We start from the raw sequence: 20,199 nt of genomic DNA, 5'->3' as shown, positions 1-20,199 counted from the left end.
TGCGGCCGATCGATCGGAGCATCCCTAATCCTCATTGACTGTGATTAGGTTGCATTGGTTGCAGATTTTCTGAAATGATTGTATTTGTAGTCCTGATCCAGGAAGGAAAGGTCTGTTTGCAACCTCTAGAGGTCTGATTATTTGCTTTTCCACGGGTATTTCAGAACACCATAGCTGCTTTGTTTACGCTGGTCAGCTGTATACAGTTCTGAATGTTCTGCTTCAAGCATCCTTGTACAAACAAGTAATCTGTTGATTTTTTATTTGATTTCTCCATGTGATTATAAACAGCGCCTTTAAGCTTCTTTTGCTGTCCTTATAAGTCTGTTGTTTATGTTTGAAGGGATGTGCTGTAACACGTGACTGCAGCTTTATGCATTGTGTTGTTGATCCATCATATTAGCTATAAAGCATCTCTTCATCAGGTCTGTTTGATGGGTTTTGAATGACAATTGACCATGTGATCCTTGTTTCACGCCTTGAGAAAGTAGCAGGCATTCAAGGTACTGCTCTAAATTGGTTAAGATCTTTTCTGTCAAAGCTTTTCTGTTAATCTAGGCCAGACTTTTTTCTTGTCTGCTCCATTGACGTGTGGTGTTCCTTAAGGATCCATACTTGCTCCTATGTTATTTGCTTTATATTTGCTACCACTAGGGTCAATCTTTCGCAAACCTGGGATTTCTTTCCACTTCTTTAGTTTGCAGACGACGCTCAAATTTATTTGCCCGTGTTGAAAAATAACGAAATTACGCTGGACTTACTTATGACCTGCTTAAATGAGGTTAAAGCCTGGTTGTCAAGTAACTTTCTTAATTTTAATGCAAGCAAAACTGAACTTATTTGGTTTGGAGGGCCTGCCATGCGCGACTTTCCTTTTTTTTAGATGAGCTGACCCCTTCTTTGTAAGCCAGTGGTTCGAAATTTAGGGGTATTGCTGCATAATACTATGAAGTTTGACAAACAGATAAATTCATTTGTGAATCTGATTTCTTTTATCTAAGACTATTGGCTAAGTTCTAGGGGTGTGACAAGATCAGTTGGTTCTCGCGATAACACAATTTCCTTACGCAATTGGCATGATGGAGTGCTTGGCTCGAAATTGTGACCATTTTAGTCGCAAATGCTCCCTAAATTTAACCTGTGCAACCTCAAATATATTTGGGAGCATTTGTATGAGTGCACATTTTTTGTTGTGGTGCGACCTGTTTTTATTACTGTAAAGAACATGCTAGTGCTGGGCGGTATGACCAAAAATTAATATAACGGTGTTTTCCAGATTTATACCGGTTTCCCGGTACATGGTGGTATTTTTTTTACCACATTTTCTACTGATTGAGAGAGGAAATAGTGCTGTTGATTGACTTGAAATGCCCTTTCATACCGTCATGGTGACAGTGATATCCCCTATAATAACTGGAAAGTTTAGACTTCTTTAACAACTGAATAGCATGCGAAGGTAACTTGCATACATAATATTTAAGCAAATAAATAGAGAACTGGGCTCGAAATTAACTTTTTTCCTTGGAAGCACTGGTGCTCCCAACCTCAAGAGTTAGGAGCATCCACCCAAAAATTAGTAGTTGAATAGTTGAAAAAAAAAAGTAACAATTTACCATTAAAACGTGCATGTGATGTCTGTTGTGTTTTACATAGTCACAATGGCTTCATGGTTTTCTGAAATCATATTTTTTAATCATGAAACAAAGGCTTAAATTAGATATGTAAGAGGAAAGCGATCGCATCACGCTGTCAATCCTCCTTACTGACCCTTATTTCTCATCATAGCACATAGAGAAACAGTTCAAACTAAAAACACTTCATATTATATGCTTATATTAAGCAGATATGAGGGGAACACGAGCGTTTTTTTTAAATGTTTGTTCGTGAGTATATTTAATATAACGTAATAAGAATTTGCAATTGCTACACTTGTGCTGCTGTTCAGCCGCGAGGTGCGCGGCTGAACAGCATTGCGACGGCTGAACAGCATTGCGACGGGAAAGAAATATGTAACGTCACCTCTCAAGCGCGAGACGCACGCAAACATCGAAACGCCTCCGTTTAGCGCATGTTTATATAAAAAAATTATGATAAAGTAGTGCCGCGACATAGAAAGACGCATTCTGTGTGAATGGTCGGTCACAGTGCAAAGTGCAGTAAAAAGGGACCCCACTGAAACAGTGTCGCGCTTTGCCGCGTTCCGCACGTTGTTTAAGCGACATACACCGGTAATGCGGTATATTAAAAATTCATATCATAACAAAAATACACACCGGTATTCGGTATGAACCGGTATATCGCCCATCACTAGAACACGCTAATAACTGCACAAAGTATGTTCTAGAACACGCTAATAACTGCACAAAGTATGTGCGTGCTGTGAGCTACAGTGATCAACCCGGCCATTCATAGACAGCATGATTTTCCATCCCGCAATGCTACTTTCCCACCATTTTTCTATGTAAACACGTGTTAGATGGACGGGTTACTTTCAACGTTCGCGCGCGTCTGCAGCGCCTCACACGTAAGCACTAGTGTTTAAGACGGTTCTCACTGCCAGCAGCGCTTTGGGAGCCCGCGGCTGAACAGCAGTTGAGCTAGCTGTACCACAAGTACAGTATAGCAATTGCAAGTTCACATTACGTTATTTTAAATACATTCACAGGAAAACCTCTTCAAAAATGGATAATCTGTCTCTTACAAATGTGCAATGTATGCATAAAACATAATGGGCCTCATTTATGAAACGAGCGTACGACCGAAAACTGGGCGTACGATCGTTTCCACGCAAAACTTGGTATTTATCAATATGGACGTGAGCGGTTGCTACGATCAAATCTCACGACAGGTCTCAGCTCGTGTATGCAAGCTTTGAGATAGGGTGAAGGTACGTATATGATTTACCCTTTTGATAACTGATAAGGAATAATGACAAATAGAAAGATACGTAGATTAAGTTTTTTCGTTTAGTAATGTAAAATTAGATTCCAATGCGATTTCTTATTTTCATTACATAAGTAAAATATTTTCTTTTCTAGCCTAATTACAGTATATGATCATTTAAATGTTTAAAATTATAAGGTTAACTGGTGCTTTGGTGTACAAAACTTTAATGAAATTTTAGGCTACTTCTAAGATCATTTACGACAATTAAATGCACAGTTAAAGTAAAACATTTAAAAAAACTACAATAGGCCTAATCAATATATTTACAAGCAATGGGTTAGTTTACATTTGCAAGACGATAGCTTCTTTGTTTGACAAATATGCATTCTAATGAAAACAAAAGCATGATTTAATGTTTTTTTATTGTGCGATGTTCACTTGGGGGTGGAAGACGCGCACTGGGTCACAGCTCGAGATTGCCTGGCTTTGTGTGGCAGGCTCCAGGCCAGTTTGTGGGGGCAGAAGACCGCTGTTTTGGTTCTTGCCTCTGACAAATCTGAAAGAGAAAAAAATAAATGAAGCAAACATAAAACTGTGGTGCTTGATTTAAGCAACCTGAAATGCAAGATAAGCAGCACCCCGTTTAGAAACATGCATCCATCTCCGACCATTTTCTCTTCACCTAAATGAAAAAAGTTAAAAGTTGTATAAAACACATTTACACAATTAATACACATTTCACTGCGCCACAAAAATGATCAGTAATTTATATCTACATTCGTTTTTACATTAACACATTAATTAATTAATTACATACGAATGTTTGATGAATCACATGTGAACCCTGTCGTAAGATGATTTCTGTGCACGGATCTGCGCTCATTTCTACATTAGATTGATAAATGAGGCCCAAGGTGTTTATGTAGTTTTAACTGTTTCTCTGAAGGCTTTGAGGGTTCAGTCAGTGGAGGAAGGAGGATTGACCGTGTGAAATGATCGCCACCTCTGCTAACATGAGCGCTATGCAAAGTCATATAGAGAAAACGACCACAGCTATTTACTAAAAGACACGCTGTTAAGAAAACAAAGCATACATTTTGTGAATTTTTTTGCTAATAAATTTTTGTGTCATTTGAGTTTGTGACAAAACATTTTGCAATGTTTACATATGGTTTATTACTGCATGCTATTATTACTTAAAATAGAAGTTTAATGTGTTTCATAAAGAACAAGTTGAATTTAAAATATGAATAAAAGACTATTTTCCCTATATATTTCATCATTGAGGATTTCTTTAAAAAAGTCTATAAATCTCGTCTCATTCTCGTGAACCCAGTCTCGTGTCTTGTCTTGTCTCGTGGGATAAGTGTCTCGTCACACCCCTACTAAGGTCAAATAATTTCTATCTTTCAAAGATCTGGAGAAGCTGATTAATGCTTTTGTGTTCTCTAGACTTGACTACTGTAATTCTCTGAATGTGGGCATATGTCAAATAACATTAAATCGGCTGCAACTAGTTCAAAATGCTGCAGCCAGACTCTTGACAGGGACCCGCAAGTATGACCATATTTCCTCTATTTTGGCTTCCTTGGGCTGGTTGCCAGTCCAAGACAGAATAGATTTTAAACTTTTAGTTTATGTTTACAAGGGCCTAAATGGACTAGCCCCTCCCGATCTATCTGAGCTCCTGCAGGTATACAAGCCACTCAGGTCTTGAAGGGCCTCAGATCGAGGGGTTTTATGTGTGCCGAGGACAAAGTACGAGCGAAGGGGTTACAGGGCTTTTGCAGTTGCAGCACCTAAGAGATGGAACAGTCTACCATCCCATATTAGACTTGCCCCAACTTTAAGTTCCTTCAAGAGTCATGTGAAGGTACATCTCCTTTGTGTAGCCTTTGGGAATGTCAAGGGTTGAGTCTGTGTTTTTAATTTTTTTATTATTTTAAATTGATGTTGTGTGTTTTATAATTGTGTAGACTGAATAAACTGAACTGAACTGATGTAAACTCTTGCGTTCCATGAAATAAGGAGACAACCAGGCTTTGTGATGAGAGCGGCTGACCAATTGGGTGTACACACTGGGTGTATTAGGTGTAGGCCACACCCTTATAATTTTGTCCTGCTCTGTGACTTCTAGCTGCGACCCTGTGACCCTTTACGATAAATGCTTCCCACTGGCGATGAATTCTGTGCGTTTCTGAAGCTTTAGCATATCTGTTGGCAAAGAGAATGAAAAGGAGAGCCATTGTCATTCCTTGAATTTTTCTGCTGGGCCTGAAGCTTGAGCCTGATTTAGCTGTAATGGAAAACATCTATTAGACCGTTGAATGTGGGTCAGCGAGTTTAGATCTTGGGCAAGTTTAAAAGAAGTATTTTTTAATGAACTTGATATGGTTTCCTCCCTCATCAGGACAATTCAGGACAAAACAGAAGAAATGTTTCTTTTAGATGGAATGATTATGTTGGCCAATATGGATAAACAAGCTGAAGTTCTTTTCGAGTGTAAGCAAAGCAGATGTTTATTGTAGGTTACCAAAGAAGGAAACATTATAAGTTTTAAGCCATTGTATTTGCATATAGAACACTGCACACTAAAACCACGTTTGTAAAACTGGATTCACATACTGTACAGGGGCAGACCCAGATTTTGACATGGAGTAGGAAGAAATATCTTAAAAATAAAGACGGCCAGCTAGAGCGTGGGAGGATTTCTGGCTAGAAACTTTCACTTGCCCTATTGGGTCAGTGCTGTTGTCACATTTTGGTTGGTTATGTCGAACATAAAATCTTTGTAATAAACATTGTTTTCAATTTTGCTGATTCAAAGCTTTTTTTTAACAGATTTGACAGATCTTTTTTGAGGATTTGCTAAATTCAAGAAAACTAATTGGTCAACTACTGAATGTGATGTTTAGGAGTTAACCAGATCTTGCTCATTCTTCATCTGCAGTGGCAAATGGTGATTCCAACAGTTGAAATTAAAAACCAATAAATTGTTAAATATTTTCATGTTATGTATGTAGGTTATAAAACTTTCCAAAACTTTAAAAACTTCTAAAAACATACTTTTTAGCTTTATTAAAAAATTTCTGAATCTGAATGTTCCCAGCATAGCTCAGAGTAGGCTATCCTGGGATGTAATCGCAACAATGTTACAATTTTAACCCCTACAGAGTGGTTATTTTGTGAATATAGGGTTTATTTAAAATATACACCAAGTAAATAAATACATATTGTTATATGTTAGGAAAAAGTTGTGTTCTCCATCTTCATGTCTGTCACCAGGGCTAGGAAGGTTACTTAAAAAAATGTATTTCACTACAGATTACAAAATACATGCTTTAAAAAGTAATTTGTAACGTATTTCCTTAGATTACACAAATTCTGTAACTTAATCTAAATACTTTAGAATACTTTGGAATACTGATAAGGTACTCACCTGATCAGTAAAGGGATCACCAAACAGAGGACTTGGTTTTCCTCTGCATTTTATTTTAAACAACATTAGTTTTCCACAATATATCTTAAAGCAAAAAAGCACACAATCTTAGAAAAAAGAAAAGGAAAAATGCTGATGCTCAAAAAGGCAGCACAATGCATTAAGAGCTGGGGTGTGTAAACCTTTTTTGAATTGGAGGCAAAATGTACTTATTTTGTATTCTGGGAAACATGTGGTTATACATGCTTAATATGAACGGAAGAACTAAATGAAAAAATCTATAAACAAAATAAAAAATCTTCATGTTCAAATTTCATGTGTTGCAGTTCATTAGTTTGTGGTGTTACGCTGATAACTTGCAGATCTGAGAAATCAAATAAATCAAAATTCTGAAATCTAAAGCCTCTTTTCTTTAAGGGTTTGTGACTAAATAACATTGTGTCCACTATGGTTTTTACAGCACTATTATTTATTTCCTTCAGGCAGTTTTTGGAAATGGAAAGTTTTCTAAATAGTTTGTAGTTAGGTGTGATTCTGGATCTTTTTTATTAAGTCCGCTTGAGTTACTCAGCAGTAAATAATTACATTTTTTACGCGTCAGTCACATTTCCTCCCGATGGTTGAACGTGCTAATTAGTTTAACGTTTCTTATTTTACAGTCATAGTGGCCCTGAGGACACTTTGTAATCGAATCATTCCAGGGTTTTTTTTTGCTCGTAAAGTGATTTTTGTTATAGTGAACCGTAGAAGAACTAGTCACAACCATCCAAGAAAGTATGAAGGTAAAGCATATCTACTCCACTTAAAGGTCATGGAAGCGCTGGTCAACACATGCATGACCCTTATGGTTCAAGAAGGGAAAGCATTCCTGATCTGAGAACAGAACATCATCATACTTCCTGTCAGTGTTAGAAACATTGGACAGTGTAGGCTTAGAAGAGCTACATGTTGTAGAAAAAATAACCAGAGAATTTATAGCTGCAATCCGTAACTTTTTCTCCTATATCACTATCTATGTGTGAAACGTAAAATTGCAGTTTGTGTTACATACTTTTCCTTGCTTAGGTTGAAGTTAAATTATATCAAACTAAAATTTATTATGAAATCGTGTTCTGATGTGTTTTGAGTGACTGATTTGATGGGTTTCAATCAGTGAGTCTCGTGAGTTCAGTGTTTGACATATGAGTTGTTTCAACAAAATGAATCGGTTCAAATGAGTCATTACGTCGCGAATCGGACATTAGCGGACATTGCAATAGTATGTTAGGACATCGCAAAATATAGAAGTTAAAAAGCAAAACACTTCAGCTCACTGGACAGGAGTTTTCCTTTATGTCAGCTGCATGTGCGGAACACTTGTCAGGGAAGATATGTAATATAGGTAAAAATATTCTCCATGTGAAACATGGATTCTGTCTACCGACCTTGAAGGAGAGAGACAGTTCAGAAACCAACGTGTTCGACTTCATTAAGCACTGCGCACAACGATCGGAATATGACATCAATGTTCCGTGAGAGTGTTTTAAAAGCATATGGAGTCAGTCTGTCCTGCGGTGCTTTTATGCCGACCGGTCTGCGCAACACCGAATGAAGTCAAACACACACTTTAGTTTGGAGACAGAGGGAGTGCACGAGCTCTCTGCTCGCTCTTTCCTGCACTTTATCACAAGCGCGTCATTCGCCACCCATAAATCACATTAAATGTTCGAGTAAATCTTTGGCGAGGCAAAAATTCGTTTTACGCACTCGCACCAATGCGACCCTGTGAAATTTGACCGCGCAAGTTATAAAAAAACGATCGCATTTGCGAGCATTTTGGTCGCAGTCTAGAGCCCTGCTGTTGCAAGACCATTTAAATGCTTATGTTTAAATGTACTTGCTTAATAACTGCTTTTTGTTTATTTTTAACTGAAAAAGTGCAGCATTAAACATTTGATTCCCAAGCTTGACAATCTTAATCATAGGAGATTCTCTATGAATATAATACATGGTGTGGGAACCCTGAAGTTAGCTGCCTCCTGCATACATACACATCGTCATAACACGGTCTTTACAAGTCTTTACAGGGGCACTGAAACAGGAAGCACTTTAGCACCTTTGAGAAAGTGCTTGTGGACTGAGTGTGTACTACTGCATGCTTAATCGAGAAAATGACATGACCTAAACCTTTACCATTAGAGAGCCACTATGCCTTCTGGTGTGGACTATGAAACCTTCTTCTAAGAAGTAACATTTCACAGATTACCTGTTATTAATCACTTTATACAATTATCTCTCTCATCCACTGTTCTTATTGGTAATGCATATCAGCAGTAGTTCATAAATGCAGCAAACTTTCTGACAAAACCTTCTTTTATTCCCAATGACTGAGCGCATGGTGAAGACTTCATTAGCATATGCATGAGAGGCCCTGCTGGCAGAGCGATGTGATTGGCTGGCTCTCGGCCTGGGTGCACTATTAGGCCCTTGGTACACTGAGGACAGGCAGCTGGGCTCGTCACACACACACACACACACACACACACACACACACACACACACACACACACACATAGAAATTTAAACACTATCCCCCAGGAGTTTCCCATGCACCCCTCTCTGAGCTGTTTCTCAATGACATCACTATGAAAGAGTGCTTCTTTGAGCTCCTCAGACTCCTCCCCCGGTTGGTCATTAATCTAGCATGATAAAGGAGTTTTGGGGGAAGTTGTTAAGGATTCTTGGTGCGTCTTTATTGAATCATTTTTAAGCTTGCTTTTGCATTGAAAAGATAGTGACAAGTCATTTGCTATGACTGTAACTGGGCAACATGGTCTTTATACACCTCTGAAAACATATTTATGTATGTTATATTGCATTTCTGTCAATAGATTCTCCAAAAAATTACACATTAGACCTTTAATGCAACCCCTGCTGAGCTTTCGTACCACTTTTTTTGTTCTTTACAGTACATTTTTCCTCTAATATTAGCCTTAATTTACAATATGATTGACTTATGAATGTATTGAAAGTAAATTAAAGGATTGGATCAGGATCTTTTTTTTACTGTTGAATGATGGCACTTCATAAGCGCCTATATTGCAAAAGCTTTTGTTGCTAAATGCTCATAGTGTATTTTTAATGTCACACTTTTGGACGCATGCGACGTGCAACAAAAGTGTGTCTCTTGGTGCTGCTTCTGAGACGCAGAGCTGCTGATCACGCGGACAGTGTAAACGGTGCTGTTAATATAGACACTGATGTGAAATGTTGATATGAGCTAAATTTGTGATGCCATTAAAAGACTCGGATAAATCAGATCTTTGCTGTTTAAAGATGCACATGCAAACAGCACAGGAGTGTATATATACACATTCATGACCTTTCATTGTGTATGTATTGCTGCACAAACTGAAACATGCAAGAATAGATATACAAATAATGTAATTTTAATGTCTGTTAATTTGTGAGTAAAGTGGGTGCATTTTTAAGGCAGTGGATTAGTAGATTGGAGAGACGTGGCAGTGGCTTTATTTTGGGTTTAGTGAACTTTTAAGATATATGTGCACAGGGACTTAATACGTGATTGCTCCTTGCAGCTGTTTGGATATTTGCTTTAGAAGTCCGCTTTCACAGGAAAACATCATCTACCATCTGTAACTCGTCTCTCACTGGATTTCATTTGCTTTGTGTCTCTTTCTTTACTTACACATAGATGTAGACTTCACTCTCTCTCTCTGTATGCAAGACCCAACACTGTGTCACATCAATGATCAACTGAATTCCAGTTATTCAGCGGAGATGCACATCCTTTTTATTAAATAATGTTTCAGATTCACAGAACTGTAGTGTACAGTGAATTAAATTGTTTATTTGCACTACAGTAGATGTATGTGGTTTTTTGTTTGCTTATTAAGGTACTAACCTTCTTAGAAACAACAACATCTTACCAGTTGAGGAAAAAAGATCAGCATAAAGTTTTTTCTTAGATTCTCAGTGAAAACGTCATTACTTAAAGGTGGGGTGGTTGATTTGGAAAAGTGCTAACTTTAGCCTGCTAGCACTAAAATTATAGGCCACCCTCTATGCGATTCGCCGTACAATGCCACGCCTCCTCCAAACACATGAATGTATTTTGTAAATCCACGTAACGAATTACAAACTAAATCCATTAAATTCTTCTCGAAGCATGTACATACCTGTCCAAAAGAAAGAGAGCAACCATGATATCAGACCCTTGGCCTGCCAGAGCTGTCTCCAACGTGTAAAAGCTGAACCGATGTTAATTCGAGTTTTTCCTCTTTCATGATCCAGACGTTTTTTAGTCACTGCTTTTTCAAAAACTGACTTTCGTTTTGTAGATTTACTTAGAGATTTAAGTTTAATTGTTGCTGATTGTCCGCCATTCTCCTATTGACACAGCGGACGTGAGCGCGCTGATGACGTATGATGTCTGCGTGAACAGGGTGCAAAATATGTTGGCTGAAAATGTACACATGCCCAGTCACAGCGTTCGGCCAGAACGTTTTGATTGGGCGAACGTTTTTTGGTCCTACGCCTTTCATAATTATAAAAATATTATTTGACGACTATACTTCTTGATTGCTATCAGGAATGTAAAGAGATTTCCAACCACCGTGTCAAAAAATGTTTCTGGACAGGATCACCCATCCTGCCTTTAAGGCCGCTTTGCCTGTTTTTTAACCCTCGCATGTCTAGTTACAAATGTATGTTTATTATTATAAGCGCCTACAACATTTTTACACATTCTTCTACATTACCAGACATCAACTACTCACTGTGTCTATATTACAGAGTTAAAAGGGGCTTTTCCTCTCTTGTAAATTGAGTCTAGTCTCTTTGACTCCCATTGCTGAATTTCTCAGCTTCTATGTGTTTGTTTTTAACTCAAGTGCTTGACCGCATTGATGTTTGCAGTTCATAATATCTAAAGCTTGTGTGATACTGACAAAATGATGAGTGATTTGTTTGGGGAGTTTTACTGGCGTGACTCATCCTCTCATGACCTCTGTATTGTTATTCTCTTGAGAGAAATGAATCATGTGAGATGCTGGCAGAGAATCAACAAGGCAGATGAACCAACGAATAAATCCATCGAATAAATGTTGACGGCCCTTATAATATAACATTATACTAGTGTGACTGGACAGGACATGGCATGAATCAGGAATTTTAGTCCCGAACATGATGATGCTGTAGTTAATATCATTTTAATGGTGAAAATGAGTACAATTCAGCAATATTTAGATCCCAGTATCTTTGGGACTGAACCAAACAGGGTCTTATAAGTAACTATTAGTGTGTAATGCAACAAGGATTGCTCAGGTCAACAGATTTTACTAATAGGCCTTCTTTGTAAATATTGCTGGCTGCTATCTTTCCAAAGTATTTTTTACCCTAAGTTTGTAATAGCGTCACAGCTTTGCTGTCATTTGAACCCCCCACAAAATAATGAATTCATGTTCATTGTCCCATTTCAGTGGTTTTATGTTATATCACATTAACTGATCAGTTATGTTTTCAACCCTGTCAAGATGAAGAGGTTTACGTGATCCAGGTTTTACTTTAACAGCGAAAAATACCTGTGACATACATGCATACTCACACACCCAACCAGCAATTTACCCCATGTTGTTTCAACACACTGTGTGTAAAGTGTGTGACAGCAAGCACAACCTCTGAAGAAAACAATTTGCACGGTGAATTCAATCTTTGGAGGAAGATGAAGATGTTCTCTGTGATTAAAGATTATTATTTGTCTTGTTGTTTTATCTGTTATGTAGCTTTATGCCAGTATATACAGGCTACTAAATTCAGAGATGGTGCCAGAGGACAGTTGGCGAGTGCAAGCGAAGGTAATCCCCCCCTCCACAGCTCTCCACCGCTGCAGTCAACCGCTGTTTGCATCACAGTCAATCACAGCTCCGCTTGTGTCCTCTGACCTTTAACCTTTACACGCACTTCTTTCACAGCACTGCTGTTTGCTCGTGTGTGAGTTGGCTGTGCACTAGGGTACAGCGGGATCACTTTCTGTCCTCTTCTCGCATCGCAGAAGCAACCTGTCAGCACTTCAATCTGTTTGACAATCACTGCTTGGTGAACCAGGGTTTTCTGTGTGAGCTGTACTGTGCTGTAACTTCACTTTGAAATGATTTTGAGTCACGTCTTTCTCCAAACTTTACTGCTTTAGCTGTTCCAGCACTCCGACTGGGTTTAATTTCTGGTTTTGAATGTTTTCTGCAGTCACTTTCCTGGCAAAACTAGAATGCGTTCTTTGACTATGATGACAATTTACATCAATGTATTGATTCATTTGTAATTTTGCGAGACCTGTCTGGCTACTGTTGAAAAAAGTTGACCAGTTCTGAATGTCTTTTTTATTTTCTCTCTTTACTTATGTCAGGTGAGAATTTTGAGCAGAGTCCACTGCGGAGAACTTTTAAATCCAAAGTTCTAGCGCACTATCCCGACAATGTGGAGTGGAATCCCTTCGACCAGGATGCTGTGGGCATGGTGAGTGATGCAAATAGGATGCAATTTTATTTACATTTCTAAAGTAATTTACACTTGACAAGCATGAGTTTTACAATTCCTTATGACAAATATTTTTCTTTTTAGGGATGCACCACAAATTATCGGCCAACATTAAAAATAACGTATAACAATATGGCTGATAATTTATCGTGCATCCCTAAAAAAAATATTTGTAATATTTTGAACATCTGTAATTTGTTTATTTAAAAAATATATACCAGAAAAGTGTAAAGTAGGCTTTGTACATGATTTTCAGGGCGAAAAGGGAACAAATGGTTACCTTGTTTTCTGCAGTGAATGTTTTCAAATAAAAGCAGTTGTCCACATTTTGCCTTTTGTTTCAGTCTTAGGGAATTTTGTAGTAATATTTAGATACTGTATATCTTCCAATATATCGGTTATCGGCTTCCAATGTTAAAGAATTATCGGCTATCCTTATCCTTACCCTGAGGTTTGGATCAGATCAAATGAGGCTTACTTGAAATTGAGTATCCTTTTCATTTTTAACAACGTGTATTGTCCTCTCTTTCTGCAGCTCTGTATGCCAAAGGGCCTGTCCTTCCGCACTCAGGCAGACATGCGCGAGCCTCAGTTCCACTCCTTCATCATTACGCGGGAGGACGGCTCACGCACCTATGGGTTCGCCCTCACTTTCTTCGAGGCGGTGACCAGCAAGCAGATCTGCAGTGCCATGCAGACGCTTTATCACATGCACAACGCAGAACAGTACGACATCCTGCACGCGCCCCCCACGCCTCACAGCCCCGATGACCCCCGACCTGCCCATCCGCAGCTGCACCCCACCCCCTCCCTCTCCAGGTTACAACGCTTCAACTCGTACGACATCAGTCGTGACACGCTCTACGTGTCCAAGTGCATCTGTCTGATCACGCCGATGGCCTTCGCCCATGCCTGCCGAAAGGTTCTGGAACAGCTGCACCAGGCCGTTACCTCGGCCCAGCCCCCGCCCCTCCCGCTGGAGAGCTACGTCTACAACATCCTCTACGAGGTCCCACTGCCGCCCGCCGGGCGTTCCCTGAAGTTCTCGGGCGTATATGGATCGATTTTGTGTCAGAGGCCCAGCACGGCCGAGCTGCCCCTCTTTGACTTTCACATACAGGAAGTGTTTGAGCTGCTGGGGTTGGAGAATGTCCTGCAGCTCTTCACCTGTGCGCTTCTTGAGATCCAGATCCTTCTGTACTCGCAACGTGAGTAGTTTTCAGAAATTCTTCTGTGGTGCTTTGCAGTCGTCTTTATTCACCCTCATGTCATTCAAAACCTTTATGACTTTCTTATTCAAAACCTTTATGACTTACTTTCCTCTGTGGATCACAAAAGAAGATATTTTGAGAAACGTATGAGTAGTTTTGCTTCCATACAATGGAAGTCAATGGGGGCCAATGCTGTTTGGTTACCAACATTCTTCAAAGTTTCTTCAGTAGTGTTCTGCACTATAAATAATGTAAATAATTCTGTAAATAATGGTGAACTATTTTCTCAGAAAACTATTGTTTGGTTCAGACAGACTGTCTGATGCATATTGCACACAAATATGACCTGCAGATATACGTTTTTATCCAATAACCCAAGCTGTAAATATCATGTGACTCATTAAGTCCAAAGAAAAATATGTCCTCTCCTGATTGGCTGGTGGCACAGTCCCAAGTCCTTCATTTGCAATTATCATGAGCTTATGATGTGGCGGGCGTCTAAACTCTATGCTTTTAAGAGCCCTTCAAACACAATGTGGGCTCTTGAAAAATATCTGCTACAAGATAATAAAATATCTAGTTTATGACGCACATTGTTGCTGCATTTAAATGGCTGTGAATGAAGAAAGACGCCTTTTCCAGACAGATTAACCAGTTAAAGCTTCTAGCAGCAGGCAGGAGGAAACTGGACTGAACATTGATGCCTTAGTATACTCCCCTGTGCTCTGAGATTTATATCTGATGTTTTAGCAGCCCCTAACATCACATAAAATAAACTGTGATTGGTTGCTGTATGTAGCCAGTGGGCTCCTTCCTGTTTAGGTGGGCACTTCTGAGCCTGAATAAACTACAGTGTGTCAGAAATCTCTGGCAACATGAGACCTTAATCATTTTTCTTGTATGCTCATGTTGTTTTTTGTGGTTACCATGACTTATCTACAAATACTATAGTTCACCCAAAAATGAAAATTCTGTCATCGTTTACTCCCCCTCAGGTTGTTCCAAACCTGTATTCTGCTGAACACAAAGGAAGATATATGGTATAATGTCAGTAACCAAACAGATCGAATGGTTACTGACATTCTTTCAAATATCTTCCTTTGTTTTCAGCAGAACAAAGAAATTTATCCAGGTTTGGAACAATCTGAGGGTGAGTAAAGTGACTGAATTTTCTTTTTTGGCCGAACTATCCCTTTAAAGAATAGCCATCCCCTAATCTATCAGTGAGAACTTTAATGCAAGAGATTAGCATTTTTTTTAACTTATACTAGAGTTACTTTTTGCTTGCAGAGTTCTTAAATTTGTTAGCATCTGTAACATTCACTATAGACGGTTTCAAAGCAGCAACATAAACAAACGTTACTGCGTGCGCATGCAAGCTTTTGTGGCCCAAACTTAACTTTCGGTACAAATCTGCAAAGAATACAGTCCCTGTAGATTATTTTTGATAACAAGCTAAGAAATAACAAGTAAATTATATTAGCTAGCAAGTTAAAAGTATGTCTTGCCAGTATTATTTGGGTTACTGGTAGAAGAAAAGTTATTCGGCTAAACTTAAATGCGGCAAAGTTACATGACCCATTTATCAAAGTTTATTTAATACAGTCGTGTCCAAAAGTATTGGCAGTGACATCAATTTTGTGTTTTGCAAAGTTTGCTGCTGCTGTATTTGTAGATTATTTTTCCATATGTGCCTATGGTATACTGGAAATCTTAAATTAGAATATCTTAAATTTTAAAGCCGGTTATTGGCAAAAACATAATATATGCAAAGAGTCAATATTTACAGTGTTGGGCCTTGTTTTTCATAACCTCTGCAATTCACTCTGGCATGCTGGATATTAGCTTCTGGGTCAAATCCTGACTGATGGCAAACCTTTCTTGCCTTATTAGTGCTCTGAGATGATCACAATTTTTGGGCTTTTGCTTGTCCACTCACTTTTTGAGGGTTGACCACAGGTTTTCTTTTTGCACTTATTTAAAATGCATCGGATCACTTTGCATAATAATCTTTAAACAATGTGAAAGAACACCTTAAGCAGAAACTTTGCAAAACTGCCGATACTTTTGGCCACGACTATACAGTACCCTTATTATACAATAAAATATGAATATAAATGAATATTAATATAAATGAAATCAAATATATATGGTTATATTATTAGCCACTAGCCTGACAGATCAACAAACATAGTCCGGAGGTTAACTTCGGGCAGTCGTGTGCGTCCTATGAAACCGTCTTAAACAGCTAGCAAACATGCTCTTATTTTCACATTAGCGCTATTTTATACGGCAAATCTACACCCAACACAACACATGTCTCTGTTTGCGCCACGCAAACGTCGATTTCAGCACTTTTCTTGCGTTTGTGCTTTTTCAGTTCAGTACAGGCTGGGTTTAGTCAGAGGATAAGCAGGCGGTTAGGTTGCAGTGTACTGCGACAAGCTCTCTCTCTCTTTTCACACTCTCTCCTCATCTCTGTGTTGGTGTGAGCTCATGCCATTGCTTTGTTCTCTCTCGTTCGCAAACTCACAGGCCACACTTTGCCCACAGCCACCTGGCACACTGCGAATTAAACTCACAGCTTTCTGCAGAGCGTTCATAAGAAATAATTGTATCATTAACTACTAATCTTAAAGTCGTTTAAATGAGAAATATTTTGTTTTTTTGTGTGTGTTAATACGTTTTGTATTCTCAGGCTGGCTCTTTTTTATTTTTGTCTGGTTTGAAATGTGTAAATAAGTGTTTTACACGAGTGTTGTTTGATTTAACATAATGCTTTGTTTCGCACCGGAGATCCTCAGCAGAGCGTTTTAGATTAAATTTACAGGGACGTTGGGAAATTGTTTCGCGATTCAGTGGCAGATGTGGTGATTAGATCAATTACATCAACAAGGAAGGGCAAATTACAGGGGGTAACTACAAAACGTCAGGGGGCTGGGTGGATGCGTTTGTGGTGTTGCCTAGCAACCCCTCCTCCAGATAACGAGGATGGCAGTGATGCAGCATAAATATGATTGGCTGGAAATGACATCATCCTTTTCTCAGCCAGAAGCCTCACGGTTGTAGCATAATGTTTGTGGACACTGAAGGGGATTTTTCAATAGACGTAGCTGCACGCACACGCAGCGGGCATGATCTCTTTAAAATGAGAGAGCCTACGCTGTTCTATAAATAGTAGGCACATTCATAGCTAATGGACAAATGTCCTGGCCTGTTCCCGTGTACGTGAATCCTTGAGATGGGCACCTGCTGTCGGATCAATGGACGTTTGTCAGTTACTTATTATCTCTGTATATAGATCTCTGGCTCACAGGGCTGGGCGGCATGATGGAATATACAGTACAGCAATAGAAATGTGCCACCCTGTAGAGCTTTCGGTACTGTTTATACTGTGGTACATACTGTATGTGTGCGCATTCAAGTGTTAAAAAATATAACGCGTGTATCTTTTGGTTTGCATCCTTCAAGTTCTATACGTAATTGCTCTTTCTATAAATATGCACATCATTTTTGTGTGTTAAATATATAAGTATATATGAAGAGTTTGCTTCCAAAATGAGATAACTTCATGGTGTAAATCATGGTGATTTATTGTGCATTCCAATTAGTATCAATCAAACTGCAGTTGGTTTGTTTTGATTTAAGCCATAATAACAAAAAAAACAGCTAACTAACACAATAAAACACAGTAAAAACATGATAACATAATAGCATTTATTTTTATAATGTTTTTTAAAACGGAGTTATCTCATTTTGGAACCAAACTCTTCATATACAGCATATATGGTATGTAATGGTTCATCTGTTGAATGCGATGAGAGAAAGTGTGTGTTTAAGATATGTTAAAGGGGTAGTTCACCTGAAAATAAAAATTCAGTCGTCACTTATTTACCCTTATGTCATTCAGATCCTTTGTATGAATCTTTCTTCTGTGCAACACAAAACAAGATATTTTGAGAAATGTCTTAGTGGTTTTGTGTCCGTACAATGGAAGTCAATGTTTGGTTACCAGTGTTCTTCAAAATATCTTCTTTGGTGTTCTGCAGAAGAGGGATTGGAATATCATGAGGGTGAGCAAATGATGAAAGAATTTTCATTTTTGGGTGAATTATTTGTTTGTTTCTAATATGTTCTATATATGAATGTGTAACTGTAGATACTGTACTGTGAGGACGAAGAGGGTGTGTGTGTTTGTGTGAATACGGCTGTTGTTATTGCTGAGGGTGTTTAGAGACTGGAAGTATTCTTGTCTCTTGGACATACAGTACGTGGTCCTTTGGGGCTGCAGGGTGGAGACCTTAACCTGAAGATTGGCCATTTTTACTGCGTTTTGTGTATTTTAAAATAGAGGTCAGCCTTTTCCTTTTGAAACATGATATCGTGTCATTTTAAAGGCATTCATGAGAGTGCATTGTGCATCAGGCTCTTAGGAATCATTCATCGTATCATGAATATCAGGAACGTTAGAATATCAAGGACATTCTCACAAAAAAGCCTTGCAGAGTACCGGCTGTCTGTCTGTGTGCAGAGTGATACTTGAATTAAATCTGAGATATTATGTTTTTTATTCGTGGACCGTTACATGGTTTAAAATGCCAGAGCTCTTACTTTCAGTCTTTCATGGCCTTAAAGTCTTGGGTACAGGCATAAAGTCTAGTCTGGTTTCCTAGTTTCCTCCCACGACCAGCTATACAGAATAAAATGCAGTAAATATAATTATATCAAAAATGTCAGTCATAAATACTGATCACTAGTAATAGGCCAGCCAGTCAGTTTGGAGTTGATTATTTCAACCGGCGTCATTGTCTGGTAAAACCGACATGCATCATCCTGCTCTCACATTGGCTTTTGTGAACGTGTCTGTCATTTTCTGAGCAGATTACCAGCGGCTGATGACGGTGGCGGAGAGCATCACAGCCTTAATGTTCCCCTTCCAATGGCAGCATGTGTACGTGCCGATCCTCCCCGCATCCCTGCTTCACTTCCTGGACGCTCCTGTGCCCTACCTAATGGGTTTACACTCCAACGGCCAGGATGACCGCACCAAGCTGGAACTTCCCCAAGAGGTGCGTGACACACTCTCGCTCCCCTACACAACGGACCCATTGAGTGCAGGATGTATTCATGAGCAGAGATGATTCATGTACTTTTTCCTAAGAGTGGTGCTTCTTAAACCTTATAGATGATGGGTGCAATGGCCTCATATGTGTCTCTGGTAGCTGTTAAAAGAGAAGCTAGACATTCGGAAATCAGTGGACTCACATTCTTAAATATCCACATCACGGCAAGATTTATTATTAAGGGTCATTTTATATTACTGATCTGATTTATTTGAGAGGATGATCTGACTGAAAGAATATTTGTAAATGCTTTTATGGTGGAAATTCTGTCACTTGGCTTATTGACGGGTTATCTCAGCGCTGCACAATTAACTGTAATTTAATCACGATACATATTTCTATACATATTTCTGCCTCCCACGATTAATAAACAATCGTCGTAATGTTAATGTGTTAACAGCAAGCAACAAACATCAGAAATTGTTTATTTTTGTGCTGGAGTGTATGAATGACAGCGTGCAATGTATTCATTGGTTGTAAAAATAAATAAATAAATTATTAACTGACATAATAACTGCGTTTTTTTCATTGCGATTACATTTTTGAGCAAAATAACTTTTAACTCGTACATTATTGTGCAGCCGTGTTATCTTTCGTGATCTTTATAATAGCATGTTGTCATAAAATTCTCTGATATGAGGTAAAGCATATATTTAAAAGGCTTTTATGGTGAAATTAACCTTTGATTTGCTTCTACAAATTCTGTTGTCGTTCACTCACTATGCCGTTCCAACCCTGTGTCTCTTTATTCTGCAAAACACAAAAGGTGAATTTTAAAAATATCCCGATGACTCTACCAGGTAATGAAAGTTAATAAAGACCACTGACTAGGGTTATTAAATTTAAAAATGAAAACACCATAAAAAGTACCATATAAATCGGCAATCTATACATTTACTGGATTGTGCAAAGCCCTCTAGTGGACAGAACCAGTAGTCTACATATATTAACGCTGCGTCCACATAATCTATTTAAAAAGTTCTCTTTGGGAAATTTCTCCTTCACA

The 20,199-nt window shown here is 38.6% G+C and overlaps 1 protein-coding gene across 2 annotated transcripts in view; it reads left to right on the top strand.

Moving 5' to 3' along the window:
- The window catches only part of dennd5a (DENN/MADD domain containing 5A), a 40,144-nt gene that overhangs the window by 5,533 nt on the left and 14,412 nt on the right, over window positions 1-20,199 (top strand). The window contains exons 2-5 of one of the 2 annotated variants that reach the window (XM_057319518.1): window positions 12,109-12,180; window positions 12,729-12,838; window positions 13,395-14,067; window positions 18,952-19,139. In XM_057319518.1, the coding sequence (XP_057175501.1) occupies window positions 12,109-12,180; window positions 12,729-12,838; window positions 13,395-14,067; window positions 18,952-19,139 (1,043 nt within the window). The remainder of the gene's footprint in view (window positions 1-12,108; window positions 12,181-12,728; window positions 12,839-13,394; window positions 14,068-18,951; window positions 19,140-20,199) is intronic. The other variant, XM_057319598.1, reaches the window with a different exon arrangement.

Source organism: Triplophysa rosa, linkage group LG1 (genome assembly GCF_024868665.1).
Source record: "Triplophysa rosa linkage group LG1, Trosa_1v2, whole genome shotgun sequence".
Taxonomy (NCBI): Eukaryota; Metazoa; Chordata; class Actinopteri; order Cypriniformes; family Nemacheilidae; genus Triplophysa; species Triplophysa rosa.
The sequence above is the reverse complement of the archived record's forward strand: the minus strand, read 5'-3'. Positions and strand labels throughout refer to the sequence as shown.